Source organism: Nannobrachium achirus, assembly GCF_963921795.1.
Source record: "Nannobrachium achirus genome assembly, chromosome: 10".
In the NCBI taxonomy this organism is placed as follows: Eukaryota; Metazoa; Chordata; class Actinopteri; order Myctophiformes; family Myctophidae; genus Nannobrachium; species Nannobrachium achirus.
Window position 1 is genome coordinate 6,979,126 of NC_137819.1, and position 17,467 is coordinate 6,996,592.

Consider the following 17,467-nt stretch of genomic DNA (forward strand, 5'->3'; position numbering starts at 1 on the left):
AAACAGCGGAGATGTTTTATTTGTTTTAACGGTGTGTTATAACTCTATGGTTGTACACTGCTATGCAGATAACATTTGTGCTAGTGCACCGATATCACCGAAAATACAGTGTATTCAATTCATCTTAATGTATTATTGTATTATGTTGACGTGGTTTAAAGCAACACTTTTTTTTTTTTTTTTTTAACACAAAGTAGACTATAAAACGATTCGTCGACGCGTCGGAATGAACCCCTCGACTCAAGTCGACTTCAAAAATCCTGAGTCGAGGACAGGCCTACTTCACACTGGCTATGATTTTTTATTTAGGTTCCACTACTGAGTGTTAGTGGGTTCAAACCACTGGTCTGGTGGGTTCAACCAGCAGGGATTTTACACTCTTAGTTTAATGTGGTTGCTATAGCAACACACTATTGTATTCACTCAGAGAATGTTTTCCCAGCAAAGTGAAGCTGTGTTTTGTAAACTTTCTGAGTAATGTTATCCAGGTTGGACGACTGAACAACAGAAAGGTGAAGCTTTTGGTCATGCTTCACTTGACATCACAGTATCTAATATAAATGACATCACAATATCTAATATAAATGACATCACAGTATCTATAAATGACGTCACAGTATCTAATATAAATGACATGACATAATTTATTTCCCAGTGGATTCCTCGTGACCCGTGTCACTGCAACCACACTTGCAATTTCCATGAATTTAATCTTTCTAGTTTTTACTCTGCTTTATTGTGGACTTTGTACGTACACAAAATACCACGAGTCACTATTACACTGACAGTATTATTGGAACGTTTGTGTCAACCTTAGTTTCTAATTATAGTGTTAACTTAACTGTAATGGCAGATTGACTCTAGGATGATTACTACTAACCGAGCCTTTCTGCAGTTCCTCACAGCTGGGATCAGTCTCCATCGCCCCTTCTTTGATGTGTTGTATTTCTCCAGGTCCAACTCTTCCAGAACCTCCTCTGACATCAGCAGCATGGCGGCCAGAGCTGAACAGTGGGATGGAGACAGTCTGTCCCTTGACTTCAGGTACTGTTGGATCTCCTGAAGTACTGAGTGGTCGTTCATTTCCATCAAACAGTGGAAGATGTTGATCATTCTCTCAGGAGAGTGATCTTCAGTGGTCATCTTCTTCAGGTTGTTAATGACTCTCTGGATGGTCTCTGGACGGTTCTCTTTCTGAACCAGTAGGCCTCCTAACAGACTCTGGTTGGACTCCAGTAAGAGGCCATGAAGGAAGCGGACAAAGAGGTCCAGGTGGCCATTTTTACTCTTCTGGGATTTCACCATGACTCTGTACAGGAAGACTTCCAGAGTAATTCCCTCTTCTTCTTCTTCTTCTACGAACGTTCTCCTCCATTGCTCTTCTACCATCGTTCTCCTCCGTTGCCTCTTCTCCCTTTCATCTTCTTCTGCCAGGAATGTCTCCAGTACCTTCATGTTCTTCTGTGTGAAACAGCGGAACAGGTAGACTGCAGCCATAAACTCCTGGATGCTCAGATGAACAAAGCTGTAGACCTTTCTCTCAGATTGAACAGTCTCTTCTTTGAAGATCTCTGTGCACACTCCTGAGTACAGCGAGGCTTCTTTCACATCAAGGCCACACTCTTCCAGGTCTTCTTGGTAGAACATGACGCTGCCTTTCTCCAGATGTTCAAACGCCAGCTTGCCCAGCTTCAGAAGAACCTCCCTGTCCTTCTCCATGAGCTTCTTCTCCTTTGTCTGGACAAACGGGAAGTGGTTTAGCATCTTAGTCAGGGTCTTGAGCATCGTGTTTGCCTCGTGTGTCTCGTCATACTTCAGATTCTTTCGCTTTGTCTGGACCAAGAGGAAGTGGCTGTACATTGCAGTCTGGGTCGTGGGCAGCTGTTCTGTTTCGTCTGTCTTCAACATTTCCTCCAGAACGGTAGCTGTGATCGAACAGAAGACTGGGATGTGACACATAATGTGGAGGCTCCTTGATGTCTTCATGTGTGAGATGATTTTGCCGGCCATCTTCTTATCACTGAATCTCTTTGTGAAGAACTCCTCCTTCTGGGGGTCCGTAAACCCTCGTACTTCTGTCTCCATGTCAACACAATCAGGAGGGATCTGATTGGCTGCTGCAGGTCTGGTAGTTATCCAGAGGAGGGCTGAGGGGAGCAGATTCCCCTCGATGAGGTTTGTCAACAGCAAGTCTACTGATGATGTCACTGTGACATCAGAAACGATGTCATTCTCTTGGAAGACATGAGAACCAATGCGAATGTTCTCGAATTTCAGCGTAAACCTACTTTCATCCAGACCATCAAAGATGAAGCCAACCTTCCAGACAGCGAGCTGCTCTGCTGTGACCTTCTTTAATTCTGGGTGGAAACGATGGATCAGTGAGAGAAGACTGTGCTGCTCATTTCTGACCAAGTTCAGCTCCCGGAATGAGAAGGGAACCAGGAGAATGACATCTTGATTTTCCAAACCCCTTGCCCAGTCCAGAGTGAACTTACGCACAGAGAATGTTTTTCCAATGCCAGCGATGCCCTTGGTCAGAACTCTTCTGATGGGTTTGTCTCTGCCAAGGAGGAGGGGCTTAAAGATGTCACAGCATTTGATTGGTTGGTCATGAAGGGTCTTCCTCTTGGAAGCTGTCTCAAGCTGCCAGACCTCATGTTGGGTATTAACCCCTTCACTCTCTCCCGCTGAGATGTAGAGCTCTGTGTAGATGCTGCTGAGGGAGGGCACTTCAGTGACGTATGTCACACGATCAAGACGGTTCAAACCAACCTTATAAACCTTTAGAACCTCCTGTGGACTGACACCTGCTATGAGAAGACAATGAAGACATTTTAAACATTCAGTTGAATGTATAACTGTACATCCTTACAGCTGTGTATGCAAATCATTAATTTAACCACTTAAACCCCAGCTTCTGTATTCTGGGGGAAACATTGACAGAAAATAGCAGATCTACAAGCTTACAAGCTGATCTGTATTTTCATCAAAGATATTTCATGTTGAGTGCAAAAAGAAAATACACTAGTATAGAGCCCTGAGGGTCTCCACTAAACAACATAAGGGGTTTAAGTGGTTAATACAAATAAGAAAAACAGGTAAAAGAAACAATAGTGCATCACTGGTTTTCATACAGAGTTGATACATGTTTAGCATCATTATTTAAACATAGATACTGATGACACATTGTGGACATTTAGTCTGACAATGTCTTCTGTCATTTCAAACATTTCAGTTATTAACTGTGTTAATTAATGTACATTGTGTCCAGTCTTACCGTGTCCACTGCTGGTGTGACTGGGTGTCTTCAGTCCAGGTGTGGTTCTGGATCTCTTGGACGCCTGCTCTGTCACAACACAACCACTCCTCTCCCTCTCTCTGTGGAGACATTAAGACATTATATTATTTTATAATAGTAAACATTGATAAGTTCACACTGCATTGTGTTGATGTACAATAATAATCTTATTGTCATAGAACAATTGTATGTCCATAAATCTTTCATTCATAAATTACAAAGATATCATTTGTGCATTTGTCAATTATTGTTTCGACTGGTTAAGCTATATCCTTATTGACAGGTGAGCCATCTATTTGACAAAACCTGTCATCTGTAAAAGGACTGCATATGTCATGTGCACAATTGTGTATATTATGTAGTGCTAAATTGTTATGTTATATATTGTATAGGAGGATTGACATACTGTGTGTGTGGAGGTCCAGGTTCACTGAAGTGGGGAGGAAAATCTTTAGACTGGTCACTCTTCACAGACACACAGCTGGGTGTTGGAGACTCTGCTCTGTGACTTCTGGAATCATACAAACGTGTACGTACATTTATCATGTGAATGAAATGTTTTTTTTGGCTTGTTTTCATGACATGTGTAACATAGTGTAATCCATAGATAGGTCATGTACACAAGCAGTCAGTCTATATAGTGCAGTTTCACCACATGGTGATTCGTACAACTTCATTCACAAACTGCAAACATAGTAACTGAATATAGATACAGATTCAACAGGGAGGACACACTGTTATTAATGTATTGTTTTGTAGTTTACACATACATGAGATCACTTTGTCATGTTATAGTGTTATATATTGTATAGGAGGATTGACATACTGTGTGTGTGGAGGTCCAGGTTCACTGAAGTGGGGAGGAAAATCTTTAGACCAGTCACTCTTTATAGACACACAGCTGGGTGTTGGAGACTCTGCTCTGTGACTTCTGGAATCATACAAATGTTTATACATTTATCAGGTGAATGATGCCGACTGTTTTCCCCTCACAGGTCCAGTCATGTTTGGGTGCATCTTTCCATTTCTTTTTGAAGTGGTGAAAACCGCTTCCAATGAATGGCTTTGTGTGTATCACGCCCATATATGGTAATTTCAGTCCAGAATGAACAGGCTTTTTCAAAAACAGAATGTCCGTTTAATTACCATATATGGTGATGTCAGTCCAGAATGAACAGGGTTTTTCAAAAACACAAAGTATGTTACCTTATGTCCATATATGGTCACTCCAGGCCAGAATGAACAGGTTTTTCCTGTCCCACAGAATGTCCGTTTAATTACCATATATGGTGATCTCAGTCCAGAATGAACAGGGTTTTTCAAAAACACAAAGTATGTTACCTTATGTCCATATATGGTCACTCCAGGCCAGAATGAACAGGTTTTTCCTGTCCCGTACGTGTAAAATATCAGTCCAGAATGAATAGGCTTTTTCAAAAAGCAAAATGTGTGGTGTCCCTCCCGGTTAGATGAATGGATACTTTGAGGATTGGTCAAGCTTCACATGATAATTTGGCCTTCAGGGTTTATCTGTCTTGTACATGCAGTATCTATTGCAGATTATCAAAACAGATGAAAAATACATTCAGAATAGAGGTTTTATCTGTCCACCGCTTCACTTCGAACCGAGGTTTGATTTTTTTTTTTTAATGACCACTCCACGGTCCATCATTTGAAATAAATCTCAGAACCAATTGGGTCTTGTTTGGAACCAATTTTACAAGCTACTGTTGCTGTGCCTCCAAGTGCCCTGGTCAATCCACTTTCAATGATATGAGGGGTCATATCCACACCACAGTGAACCAGCAACATCTGCCTGTCACAGCCGATTTGGGGGAATTTAAGGAGCCCGTTTCCGCGCCTGCTATGACGCAATCGCGTCATAGCAGGCGCGGAAACGGGGTAACGGGGTAACGGGGAAACGGGGTCCAAATTGTTAAGCAAAGGGCCGTCGGCGACAGGGTCCCACCTCTTTTACTGAACGCTTTGGTTCCCATGGCGACACGTCTATGGAGCAGACGTTTTAGTTTTAGGCGCAACGTGGAAAGGGACGTTCTGGCGTAGTACAGACGGCTGCTACGGCGGCAGGTAGGGTTTTTCGATTAATCGATTTTTAATCGAAACCCGGGTTTTTTCCTTTGGACGATTTAAAAAAAGAAGAAATCGTAAAATCGATTTTCACTTTAATTAGGGTAATTCTTACTCATTGGAGCCTTGCACGGGTCAAAGTCACTGCAAGTCAAACAGGTTAATGACCTGTGTAACAAATAGTGTAATCCATAGATAGGTCAGTGAACCTGGAGATCCAGGTTCACTGAAGACAGTAGGTTGTCCTTTAGACGCGTCACTCTTCACAGACACACAGCTGGGTGTTGGAGACTCTGCTCTGTGACTTCTGGAATCATACAAATGTTTATACATTTATCATGAGAATTAAAAGGTTGTTTTGGGGGGTTTTGGCTCTCCAATGATGACAGGAAAAACTGCAAAATGTATTGTTTTGTAGTAGTTTGCATGAGATCACTGTGTCATGTTATAGTGTTAGACTGTCACACTCTGCCCGAGTGAGGGTAGTGTTCGGCCGAAAAGGCACTTAAAGTTATACCATGTAACTTTTTTTATAAAACAAATCTTAAAATTGTCGTAACTGTTAAATCGCTAAAGTTTTAGAACACCCACTTTCAGCTTCAAAAGCCTTCTCTTTATATGTTTTCTATGAGCCGTGAGGGGGGGAGAATTTCGCGGCAAAATGACGTCGTCATACACTACCGGCCAATCACAGCGAGGGTTATACACTGCCGGCCAATCACAGCGCATCTTGAAGTGGGGTCGCTAGGGCGGCCATATTTGTAGTCTCCCGTGTGTCTCTATACTCGGGTGAACGGTGAAGCATGGGTGAAGGAGTCTGTTTCTCCGGAATGCCTGAACGCACAGGAACCAGGGACCCCTCTAAAGATAGATCTCGGCGAGGTGGAGGCAGACGCGGGGGTGTCTGTGGCGAAAAACGGCCAAAAGACGCGGACGCGACCGAGGTTTGCTATAGTGCTACTGACCACTAGTTGAGCAACTTACACAGTATAGCTTTAATTCAAACCTTCAAGAAAATACTAAAATGGCAAAATATTCAAAAATAGCAAGACAGAGTCCCTTTCAGGTAAAAGTGATCAAAATAAGACAGTTCAAACTATTTACAAATCACTGGCCAGCAATTGGCATTAGGTTCTCTCTCTCTCACAGTCCTACATTAACTGATCTGAGTAGTAGCAGGTCTAAGCCCCCTCCCACTGGACTGTACCAATTCTGAGTTGATTCCACAACTATGTATAAACCAGACTCTTTTCCATGTCCAGAGACAATAAAATTCTCACATTTTACAATAATTGAATTACCCACACCACCATAATTATAACCCAATTTTACACTTTACATAAACCCTAGGCAGGGTGACCCGTTTTGGCCGGGACAGTCCCGTTTTCAAGCTGCGTGTCCCGGTGTCCCGACATATATCTCTAAAAAACTCATATGTCCCGGTTTTCAACATTTACTACAAAATTGTCCTGGTTTTCGCCAGAATTAAAATAATAGTAGCTGTTTTCAGTGGTTGCATAGACATTTATCATGTTCTTTTCATGAAAACATGCTCACCTAACCAATCAGAAAACATGAACAAATTCATTGCGTGTCTGAATTCAACGCTGAGGCTGTTTGTCAATCACTCACTGCCTGTTTGCAACCCTGCCGTGCGTATGTGCGTGTGCACGAACGTTAGACAATGGGCACACGCGTGTGCAGTAACGTGCGCATTGCTTTTCAGGGTCCCAGTTTTAGGCAACAGTTCCCGCAGTTCAGCCTATAAAGGTTGTGATTGAGCACAGGAGTGCTTAAGCATTGACTCAGGAGTCAATGCAATCAATGAAACACTATACAACACAATACAAACACAATACAAACACATATTCATTATTGGTAACAATCAAACAATACAGTGCAATTCAAACTTGTCACTTAAACTTCTCAAACTCAAATAATGTCTGTTAAAAACTTATGGGGAAACACTGCAAACATATTACAGTCTGTTAAGTAGTCAATGGCAAGGCTAATTGCCATGTAGACTATATATTGTATAGGAGGATTGACATACTGTGTGTGTGGAGGTCCAGGTTCACTGAAGTGGGGAGGAAAATCTTTAGACTGGTCACTCTTCATAGACACACAGCTGGGTGTTGGAGACTCTGCTCTGTGACTTCTGGAATCATACAAATGTTTATACATTTATCATGTGAATGAAAAAGACATCGAAGTCAATTGAGATCACTTTGTCATGTTATAGTGTTATATATTGTACAGGAGGATTGACATACTGTGTGTGTGGAGGTCCAGGTTCACTGAAGTGGGGAGGAAAATCTTTAGACTGGTCACTCTTCACAGACACACAGCTGGGTGTTGGAGACTCTGCTCTGTGACTTCTGGAATCATACAAATGTTTATACATTCATCATGAGAATTAAAAGGTCGTTTTGGGGGGTTTTGGCTCTCCAATGATGACAGGAAAAACTGCAAAATGTATTGTTTTGTAGTAGTTTGCATGAGATCACTGTGTCATGTTATAGTGTTAGACTGTCACACTCTGCCCGAGTGAGGGTAGTGTTCGGCCGAAAAGGCACTTAAAGTTATACCATGTAACTTTTTTTATAAAACAAATCTTAAAATTGTCGTAACTGTTAAATCGCTAAAGTTTTAGAACACCCACTCCGTTATTTTCAGCTTCAAAAGCCTTCTCTTTATATGTTTTCTATGAGCCGTGAGGGGGGGAGAATTTCGCGGCAAAATGACGTCGTCATACACTACCGGCCAATCACAGCGAGGGTTATACACTGCCGGCCAATCACAGCGCATCTTGAAGTGGGGTCGCTAGGGCGGCCATATTTGTAGTCTCCCGTGTGTCTCTATACTCGGGTGAACGGTGAAGCATGGGTGAAGGAGTCTGTTTCTCCGGAATGCCTGAACGCACAGGAACCAGGGACCCCTCTAAAGATAGATCTCGGCGAGGTGGAGGCAGACGCGGGGGTGTCCGTGGCGAAAAACGGCCAAAAGACGCGGACGCGACCGAGGTTTGCTATAGTGCTACTGACCACTAGTTGAGCAACTTACACAGTATAGCTTTAATTCAAACCTTCAAGAAAATACTAAAATGGCAAAATATTCAAAAATAGCAAGACAGAGTCCCTTTCAGGTAAAAGTGATCAAAATAAGACAGTTCAAACTATCTACAAATCACTGGCCAGCAATTGGCATTAGGTTCTCTCTCTCTCACAGTCCTACATTAACTGATCTGAGTAGTAGCAGGTCTAAGCCCCCTCCCACTGGACTGTACCAATTCTGAGTTGATTCCACAACTATGTATAAACCAGACTCTTTTCCATGTCCAGAGACAATAAAATTCTCACATTTTACAATAATTGAATTACCCACACCACCATAATTATAACCCAATTTTACACTTTACATAAACCCTAGGCAGGGTGACCCGTTTTACCCGGGACAGTCCCGTTTTCAAGCTGCGTGTCCCGGTGTCCCGACAAATATCTCTAAAACACTCATATGTCCCGGTTTTCAACATTCACTACAAAATTGTCCTGGTTTTCGCCAGAATTAAAATAATAGTAGCTGTTTTCAGTGGTTGCATAGACATTTATCATGTTCTTTTCATGAAAACATGCTCACCTAACCAATCAGAAAACATGAACAAATTCATTGCGTGTCTGAATTCAACGCTGAGGCTGTTTGTCAATCACTCACTGCCTGTTTGCAACCCTGCCGTGCGTATGTGCGTGTGCACGAACGTTAGACAATGGGCACACGCGTGTGCAGTAACGTGCGCATTGCTTTTCAGGGTCCCAGTTTTAGGCAACAGTTCCCGCAGTTCAGCCTATAAAGGTTGTGATTGAGCACAGGAGTGCTTAAGCATTGACTCAGGAGTCAATGCAATCAATGAAACATATCAATACAAACACATATTCATTATTGGTAACAATCAAACAATACAGTGCAATTCAAACTTGTCACTTAAACTTCTCAAACTCAAATAATGTCTGTTAAAAACTTATGGGGAAACACTGCAAACATATTACAGTCTGTTAAGTAGTCAATGGCAAGGCTAATTGCCACGTAGACTATATATTGTACAGGAGGATTGACATACTGTGTGTGTGGAGGTCCAGGTTCACTGAAGTGGGGAGGAAAATCTTTAGACTGGTCACTCTTCATAGACACACAGCTGGGTGTTGGAGACTCTGCTCTGTGACTTCTGGAATCATACAAATGTTTATACATTTATCATGTGAATGAAAAAGACATCGAAGTCAATTGAGATCACTTTGTCATGTTATAGTGTTATATATTGTACAGGAGGATTGACATACTGTGTGTGTGGAGGTCCAGGTTCACTGAAGTGGGGAGGAAAATCTTTAGACTGGTCACTCTTCACAGACACACAGCTGGGTGTTGGAGACTCTGCTCTGTGACTTCTGGAATCATACAAATGTTTATACATTCATCATGAGAATTAAAAGGTCGTTTTGGGGGGTTTTGGCTCTCCAATGATGACAGGAAAAACTGCAAAATGTATTGTTTTGTAGTAGTTTGCATGAGATCACTGTGTCATGTTATAGTGTTAGACTGTCACACTCTGCCCGAGTGAGGGTAGTGTTCGGCCGAAAAGGCACTTAAAGTTATACCATGTAACTTTTTTTATAAAACAAATCTTAAAATTGTCGTAACTGTTAAATCGCTAAAGTTTTAGAACACCCACTCCGTTATTTTCAGCTTCAAAAGCCTTCTCTTTATATGTTTTCTATGAGCCGTGAGGGGGGGAGAATTTCGCGGCAAAATGACGTCGTCATACACTACCGGCCAATCACAGCGAGGGTTATACACTGCCGGCCAATCACAGCGCATCTTGAAGTGGGGTCGCTAGGGCGGCCATATTTGTAGTCTCCCGGGTGTCTCTATACTCGGGTGAACGGTGAAGCATGGGTGAAGGAGTCTGTTTCTCCGGAATGCCTGAACGCACAGGAACCAGGGACCCCTCTAAAGATAGATCTCGGCGAGGTGGAGGCAGACGCGGGGGTGTCCGTGGCGAAAAACGGCCAAAAGACGCGGACGCGACCGAGGTTTGCTATAGTGCTACTGACCACTAGTTGAGCAACTTACACAGTATAGCTTTAATTCAAACCTTCAAGAAAATACTAAAATGGCAAAATATTCAAAAATAGCAAGACAGAGTCCCTTTCAGGTAAAAGTGATCAAAATAAGACAGTTCAAACTATTTACAAATCACTGGCCAGCAATTGGCATTAGGTTCTCTCTCTCTCACAGTCCTACATTAACTGATCTGAGTAGTAGCAGGTCTAAGCCCCCTCCCACTGGACTGTACCAATTCTGAGTTGATTCCACAACTATGTATAAACCAGACTCTTTTCCATGTCCAGAGACAATAAAATTCTCACATTTTACAATAATTGAATTACCCACACCACCTTAATTATAACCCAATTTTACACTTTACATAAACCCTAGGCAGGGTGACCCGTTTTGGCCGGGACAGTCCCGTTTTCAAGCTGCGTGTCCCGGTGTCCCGACAAATATCTCTAAAACACTCATATGTCCCGGTTTTCAACATTCACTACAAAATTGTCCTGGTTTTCGCCAGAATTAAAATAATAGTAGCTGTTTTCAGTGGTTGCATAGACATTTATCATGTTCTTTTCATGAAAACATGCTCACCTAACCAATCAGAAAACATGAACAAATTCATTGCGTGTCTGAATTCAACGCTGAGGCTGTTTGTCAATCACTCACTGCCTGTTTGCAACCCTGCCGTGCGTATGTGCGTGTGCACGAACGTTAGACAATGGGCACACGCGTGTGCAGTAACGTGCGCATTGCTTTTCAGGGTCCCAGTTTTAGGCAACAGTTCCCGCAGTTCAGCCTATAAAGGTTGTGATTGAGCACAGGAGTGCTTAAGCATTGACTCAGGAGTCAATGCAATCAATGAAACACTATACAACACAATACAAACACAATACAAACACATATTCATTATTGGTAACAATCAAACAATACAGTGCAATTCAAACTTGTCACTTAAACTTCTCAAACTCAAATAATGTCTGTTAAAAACTTATGGGGAAACACTGCAAACATATTACAGTCTGTTAAGTAGTCAATGGCAAGGCTAATTGCCACGTAGACTATATATTGTATAGGAGGATTGACATACTGTGTGTGTGGAGGTCCAGGTTCACTGAAGTGGGGAGGAAAATCTTTAGACTGGTCACTCTTCATAGACACACAGCTGGGTGTTGGAGACTCTGCTCTGTGACTTCTGGAATCATACAAATGTTTATACATTTATCATGTGAATGAAAAAGACATCGAAGTCAATTGAGATCACTTTGTCATGTTATAGTGTTATATATTGTACAGGAGGATTGACATACTGTGTGTGTGGAGGTCCAGGTTCACTGAAGTGGGGAGGAAAATCTTTAGACTGGTCACTCTTCACAGACACACAGCTGGGTGTTGGAGACTCTGCTCTGTGTTTGCCAGCTTCCTCCTTCTTGCTCTCCATGTTGCTCTTTATTAAACCTGTCAAGGTTACAGTCAATAAAATACATCAGAAAACACAACATGTTAGAGATGCATGGCATTAACCATCAGCATCCTTTATAGTAGCCTTTCAGCCATTTGCCCAGTGCGGCACAAGCACACAGTTAGTAAAATAAAAATACAAATCATTTATAGTTGCAGACAACACGTTTCAGTAATATTGTTTATCTCATTCTATATTATCAATATCACCATCATAGTGCTGAGACTACAGTAGATGAACAACAATATCACCATGATGAGACTACAGTAGATGCTGATGCATGCAGTAGCTCTTGCCAACCAACAGGGGTCCTACTAGACCACAGAGACACAGATGTTGCAACAACAGAACTAACAGCTGGTCTGAGGTAGATGTTGGAATATCATGTTAATAATACTATTAATTAACATACTCTACCATGGTTAAAATAATGTTTTATTCACTAAACTAAGTTATGGACTGCAGCTTTGAGATGCCCACTGGTTCAGAAGTTACTTTATTCAAATATTTAAAATAGACATATTTTTAATGATCAAATAGTTTTTATAGTAAACTGTTCATTGTAAAATACTTATTCACAAACAGTAAATACTCAAAGGAAACCACACTGAAACCCTGCTGAAAACTACTTCTCTTGCATCTTCCTCTAAACCAGGTGGTTTACAGTAAACTGGTGCAGTAATTCCACCATAGAGTATATAAAATAAAGTCTCTTTGCATGTTGCAGATCCGGTCTGGAAAGGAAACACTGCACCACAGGATACAGTAGGCGGGCTCTAGACCGGATCACACTGTTAACTCACAATGGAAACCAAGCAGGTTTCAGCCGAGTGGGAAAAGACCGACGAGTAGAAATCTGACACAGGTTTAACTAACCGTCATAAAATGACATCATTATACCAAATCAACGAGTCACTTATAGCGTTAAATAATAGACATCATTATGTTCAGAATGTTCTGCTCTGTCTACATATTTTGTTGGTGACGTCAATCATAACCACAGAGCAAGTAAAGACGGCAGACTAGACAGAGAGAGCTATTATTATTAGTAATACTAGAAACCATAAGTGTAGAAAGTGTTTCTGTGTAAAACCAGTGGTTGTAGACTAGCAGTGATATTAAAACAACAACACTTACTTTATATCATGTTTAGGTTTTTCAAGTGTGTTTTGTAATCCAATATGTTGTCCAGATGTTCAGTTCACTTATTGTGTCAGGATCAAAATGGTTCCCTTCTTTCTACACACTGTGTTTCTTTTATAGACTACTGTTACAGTACATGCTGTTGCCCCGCCTCCTCTACACTCAGGGAAGGTGAGTGAAAACAAACTAGATTATTATCAGTGAAACAAGTCCATACCTGCCAACTCTCCTGCATTTAGCAGGAGACTCCTTTTATTTACCATTTCTCCTGCTTTTGGGGGATTTCACCCTTTTTGCGTGGCCAGTAGGCTAACCCATGTGTCAAAGGCCTACATAAGACCACCCCTCACACACCCCACTGATATGCAGCCACAGCCATTAATGTTCATTTGCTTCATCAACCTCCCCAACTCCACCAGAATACTGGAAATTACACCTGCTCTCTAAATGTTTGCAACTGTAAATTTACAATGATGTAGACAAATGCCCATGCAGCACACATGCCGTTTACTGGGTAAATGCATGTTGCCCATAGTGGCACATTAACGTCTCTGTTCACCCAGTGGCCATTAATGCTCATTTACATGGTCCCTTAACAAATCACCATGGCAATATTTGATTGTTTTCTTTGTTGGAAGGTGTGAGACTGTGAGTTTCACTGGGAAAATGTAAGGATCAAAGCCACATTATTCAACCGAGACAGAGCTGCTGGTGCTCTGAATTAATCCGGGTCACTTGAGGACATGCAGGACATGTTCTACCAGCTGAACCACTTCTTTGTTTGACAAACACTTCTGTTTTCTGTTACTGACTCCAGAGGTGGAAAGCACCTGAGTACATTTACTCAAGTACTGTACTGAGTAAATAGTGTAATTCTGAGATACTTTAACTTTACTAAAGTATGTCCAATTGACCCGTGATGCAGACGACCTTTGCTGCATGTCACTCCCCATCTCTCTCCCCATTTCCTGTCAGTCTACTGTCCTGTCAATAAAGGCTTAAAAGCCCCAAAACAAATCTTTAAAAATAAAATAATAATACATTGAAATGGGACACAATGTGCATGATGACTACTTTTGGTACTTTTAAGTACATCAACAGTAACAGACTGTCCATACATCATCGCTCATCAACAGTAATAAGATCCAGTCAAAGAACAATAAGGCATACGTACATTCATGAGCTCAATGCCACACTAACACTGGTGAATGCTAACCTGCCGACCTTGGTGAATGCTAACCTGCCGACACTGGTGAATGCTAACCTGGTGAATGCTAACCTGCCGACCTTGGTGAATGCTAACCTGGTGAACGTTAACCTGGTCAGACCAACGGGAGGTCTAACCAATGCTCAGTCCCTAATTGCACCCCTTGCCGCCCATACATGCAGCACAGTGCAGTCTCTGGCTCAATTCCAAACCGCTCCCTTTAGTGACTCACTGACTTAGGAACGCGTTCAAATGAAGCAAGGACTCGAGGGCTGTCTGTCTGTCTGTCTGTCTGTCTGTCTGTCTGTCTGTCAGTCTGCCATGAACTACAGGAATGGAGATGCATTAACCGTCAGTCCATTTCAGCTTGTATCACTGATACATTTGGAGAGGCTGTGTTGCAACAAACAGAACATTCCAATACATCTGGTTCCCATCACAGTCATCTCCACTTTATACAAGCTTTATAGAATGTGTCCAACTCTTGTATGATAGGTTTACTTGTTTTACATGCATTATAGTCTGGTGTACAGTATGTGTGGCTTGTTAAGTCTTGTTGATGTATTGTTTGTTATATCTTATATAAAACCATTACAAACTAATCAGTCCATTTAAATCTCTGACTGTAATAAACATGTCCTCTTTTAAACATGATATACAGTGAGCTACATCTACCACAGATATTCATTCACACGTTTCTACCATGCTGTGACTTGTGTAGGCATGATCCATGTAGAACTCCCCTCTCCCTCCCTCTCCCTCCCCCCCTCTCTCCGGCATAAACCCTTCTATTGTTACCTGATACGGATACCCACATACATGCAGTTCCATGATCCAACACAGTTGTTGGCTGGAAAATGGAATAGAATCTCTGTGAACACAGTTGTTGGCTGGAAAATCTCGAAAGGCTTCTAGACGACCGACCGACCGACCGACCGACCGACCGACCGTCCGTCTGTGAGTGACTACAACACAGACTAGTTTCCCAAAGTGAGTGCAGTGATGCCAGTCCAGGGGAGCCGCAGAATACTTTGATAATATTTGGAATTCATTTGCACTGTACTTGATGAGTTCTTTTTCCATCTACCCTAACTTGTGAGGTGTTGTGAGCTTGTAGATCTGCTATTTTTGGTGAACCTTCCTCCCAGAATAGGGATGCTGGGGTTCAAGTGGTTAAACGTCAAGTATAAAGTTATTTCCAGTCAGTTCAGATGGAAACTGATATTTCTCTGTAACATAGCTTACTACTGTATTGCAGGTGGAAAGATGTGCATATAATATGATACAAGATTCAAAAAACGTACAGCTTAATTCAGGGGTGCCGTGGATGACCTTCACTTCCTCATCCAGACTTCTGTCGGTCGGTCTTGGGAATCGAACCAGGAACCTTTCAGTTGCAAACCAACCACCGATGCCCCTTGAGGATGGGAGGAGATCAAGTTTTATTTTATTTTCCATTAAAGGTCAATAGTTTTTTCTATATCAGGGGTGGGCAACTTTGATGATGGAGAGGGCCACTATATTTTCACACACACTCCAGAGGGCCACAATGCATATACAGTCAAAAATAGCAAAAATAGACGATCTACAAGCTTGTAGATCTGCTATTTTAGCCATTTCTTTAATTGCGACCGTTAGGTCGCAGTTTAGTATCAAAACCTCCACCGGCCGTCCGTCCGTCCGTCCGTCCGTCCGTCCGTCCGTCCGTCCGTCGGTCACACGTCACACGTCACACCTTTGTTTGTGTACGGTGTGATGTCATACTGATGTCAGCAGTGTGATGTCATACTGATGTCAGCAGCTATGTCTCTATATATGGAGTTATATGTTGTTCGTGTCCAAATTGTGAGGTCAGACTTAGTGAGATTCGTCGGTTATCTCCATATATGGAGGGAGAACCAGCTTATGAGCTGATGAGTTGTGTCAGAGTCGAGATCCTGCTTGCATCTAATCTGTCGGTAGATAATGCCGGTCTTATATAAGGGTCATTTGTGTACGGTGTGATGTCATACTGATGTCAGCAGTGTGATGTCATACTGATGTCAGCAGCTATGTCTATATATGGAGTTATATGTTGTTCGTGTCCAAATATGGGGCTTGTGAGGTCAGACTTAGTGAGATTCGTCGGTTGTATTAACGGTCGCTTATCTCCCGATTAGGGAGTCTTACTGGTTAGAATCCTGAAAAGTATTTGTTTAATGTAATTTCAAATGCATGTACAGGTTCTTATGTTACTTATGTTACTTCTTACTTTATGAACTGCATGTCTGTGGCAGCATGTTTTAGGGTTAGGGTTAGGGTTTATGTTGTGTGCCAGCATGTTTTAGGTTTAGGGTTTATGTTGTGTGCCAGCATGTTTTAGGTTTAGGGTTTATGTTGTGTGTCAGCATGTTTTAGGTTTAGGGTTTATGTTGTGTGCCAGCATGTTTTAGGTTGTTTTCTCCTCCATGAGTGATAGAAAACTCCATCTGACATCATGACACGTTAGAGGGAGTTCTAACGTTCTTAGCCTACCCTTACCGGGTTGTAAATACCATTTATTTTTATATTTACCTCCCATTACCTTTCTATTGTAAATACAATTTATTTTTACATGTACCTCCCATTACCTTTTTATTGTAAATACCATTTATTTTTGCATTTACCTCCCATTACCTTTCTATTGTAAATAACATTTATTTTTACATTTACCTCCCATTACCTTTCTATTGTAAATACCATTTATTATTACATTTACCTCCCATTACCTTTCTATTGTAAATACCATTTATTTTTACATTTACCTCCCATTACCTTTCTATTGTAAATAACATTTATTTTTGCATTGTGTTTTTTTTACGACTTTCATCTTTTTTTCTGCATAGTGCTGTGTTCTAGCTGTTCAATGTTATTTGAGTTTAAAAAAGAGTCTCAATGTAAACAAGCCATGTGCTTCCCTGAGCTTATCCTTTTAGTTGACCTTGTACCAGTGAACTGTACTGTCATTAAACTGTACCTTTTACTATGCAAACTGGCAATAAAGTATTCAATCAATCAATCAATCAATCAATCAATCAATCAATCAATCAATCACTAACCCTCCAACACAAGCTGCAGAAGACTGTATTCTGACTGTGAACAGGTTTTACACTGTTTTTTTTCAGAACAAAGTCTTTTCTTTTTT

At 41.5% G+C, this 17,467-nt stretch overlaps 1 protein-coding gene across 1 annotated transcript in view; it reads right to left on the reverse strand.

Moving 5' to 3' along the window:
• LOC308292373 (protein NLRC3-like) overlaps positions 1-17,467 on the reverse strand; it is a gene marked incomplete at its 3' end in the record, with an annotated part of 202,764 nt that overhangs the window by 22,019 nt on the left and 163,278 nt on the right. Inside the window, exons 2-3 of the mRNA XM_080734686.1 lie at positions 3,281-3,375; positions 1,131-2,813 (exon numbers count right to left, since the gene is read on the reverse strand). Coding sequence (XP_080590812.1) covers positions 1,131-2,813; positions 3,281-3,375 — 1,778 coding nt within the window. The remainder of the gene's footprint in view (positions 1-1,130; positions 2,814-3,280; positions 3,376-17,467) is intronic.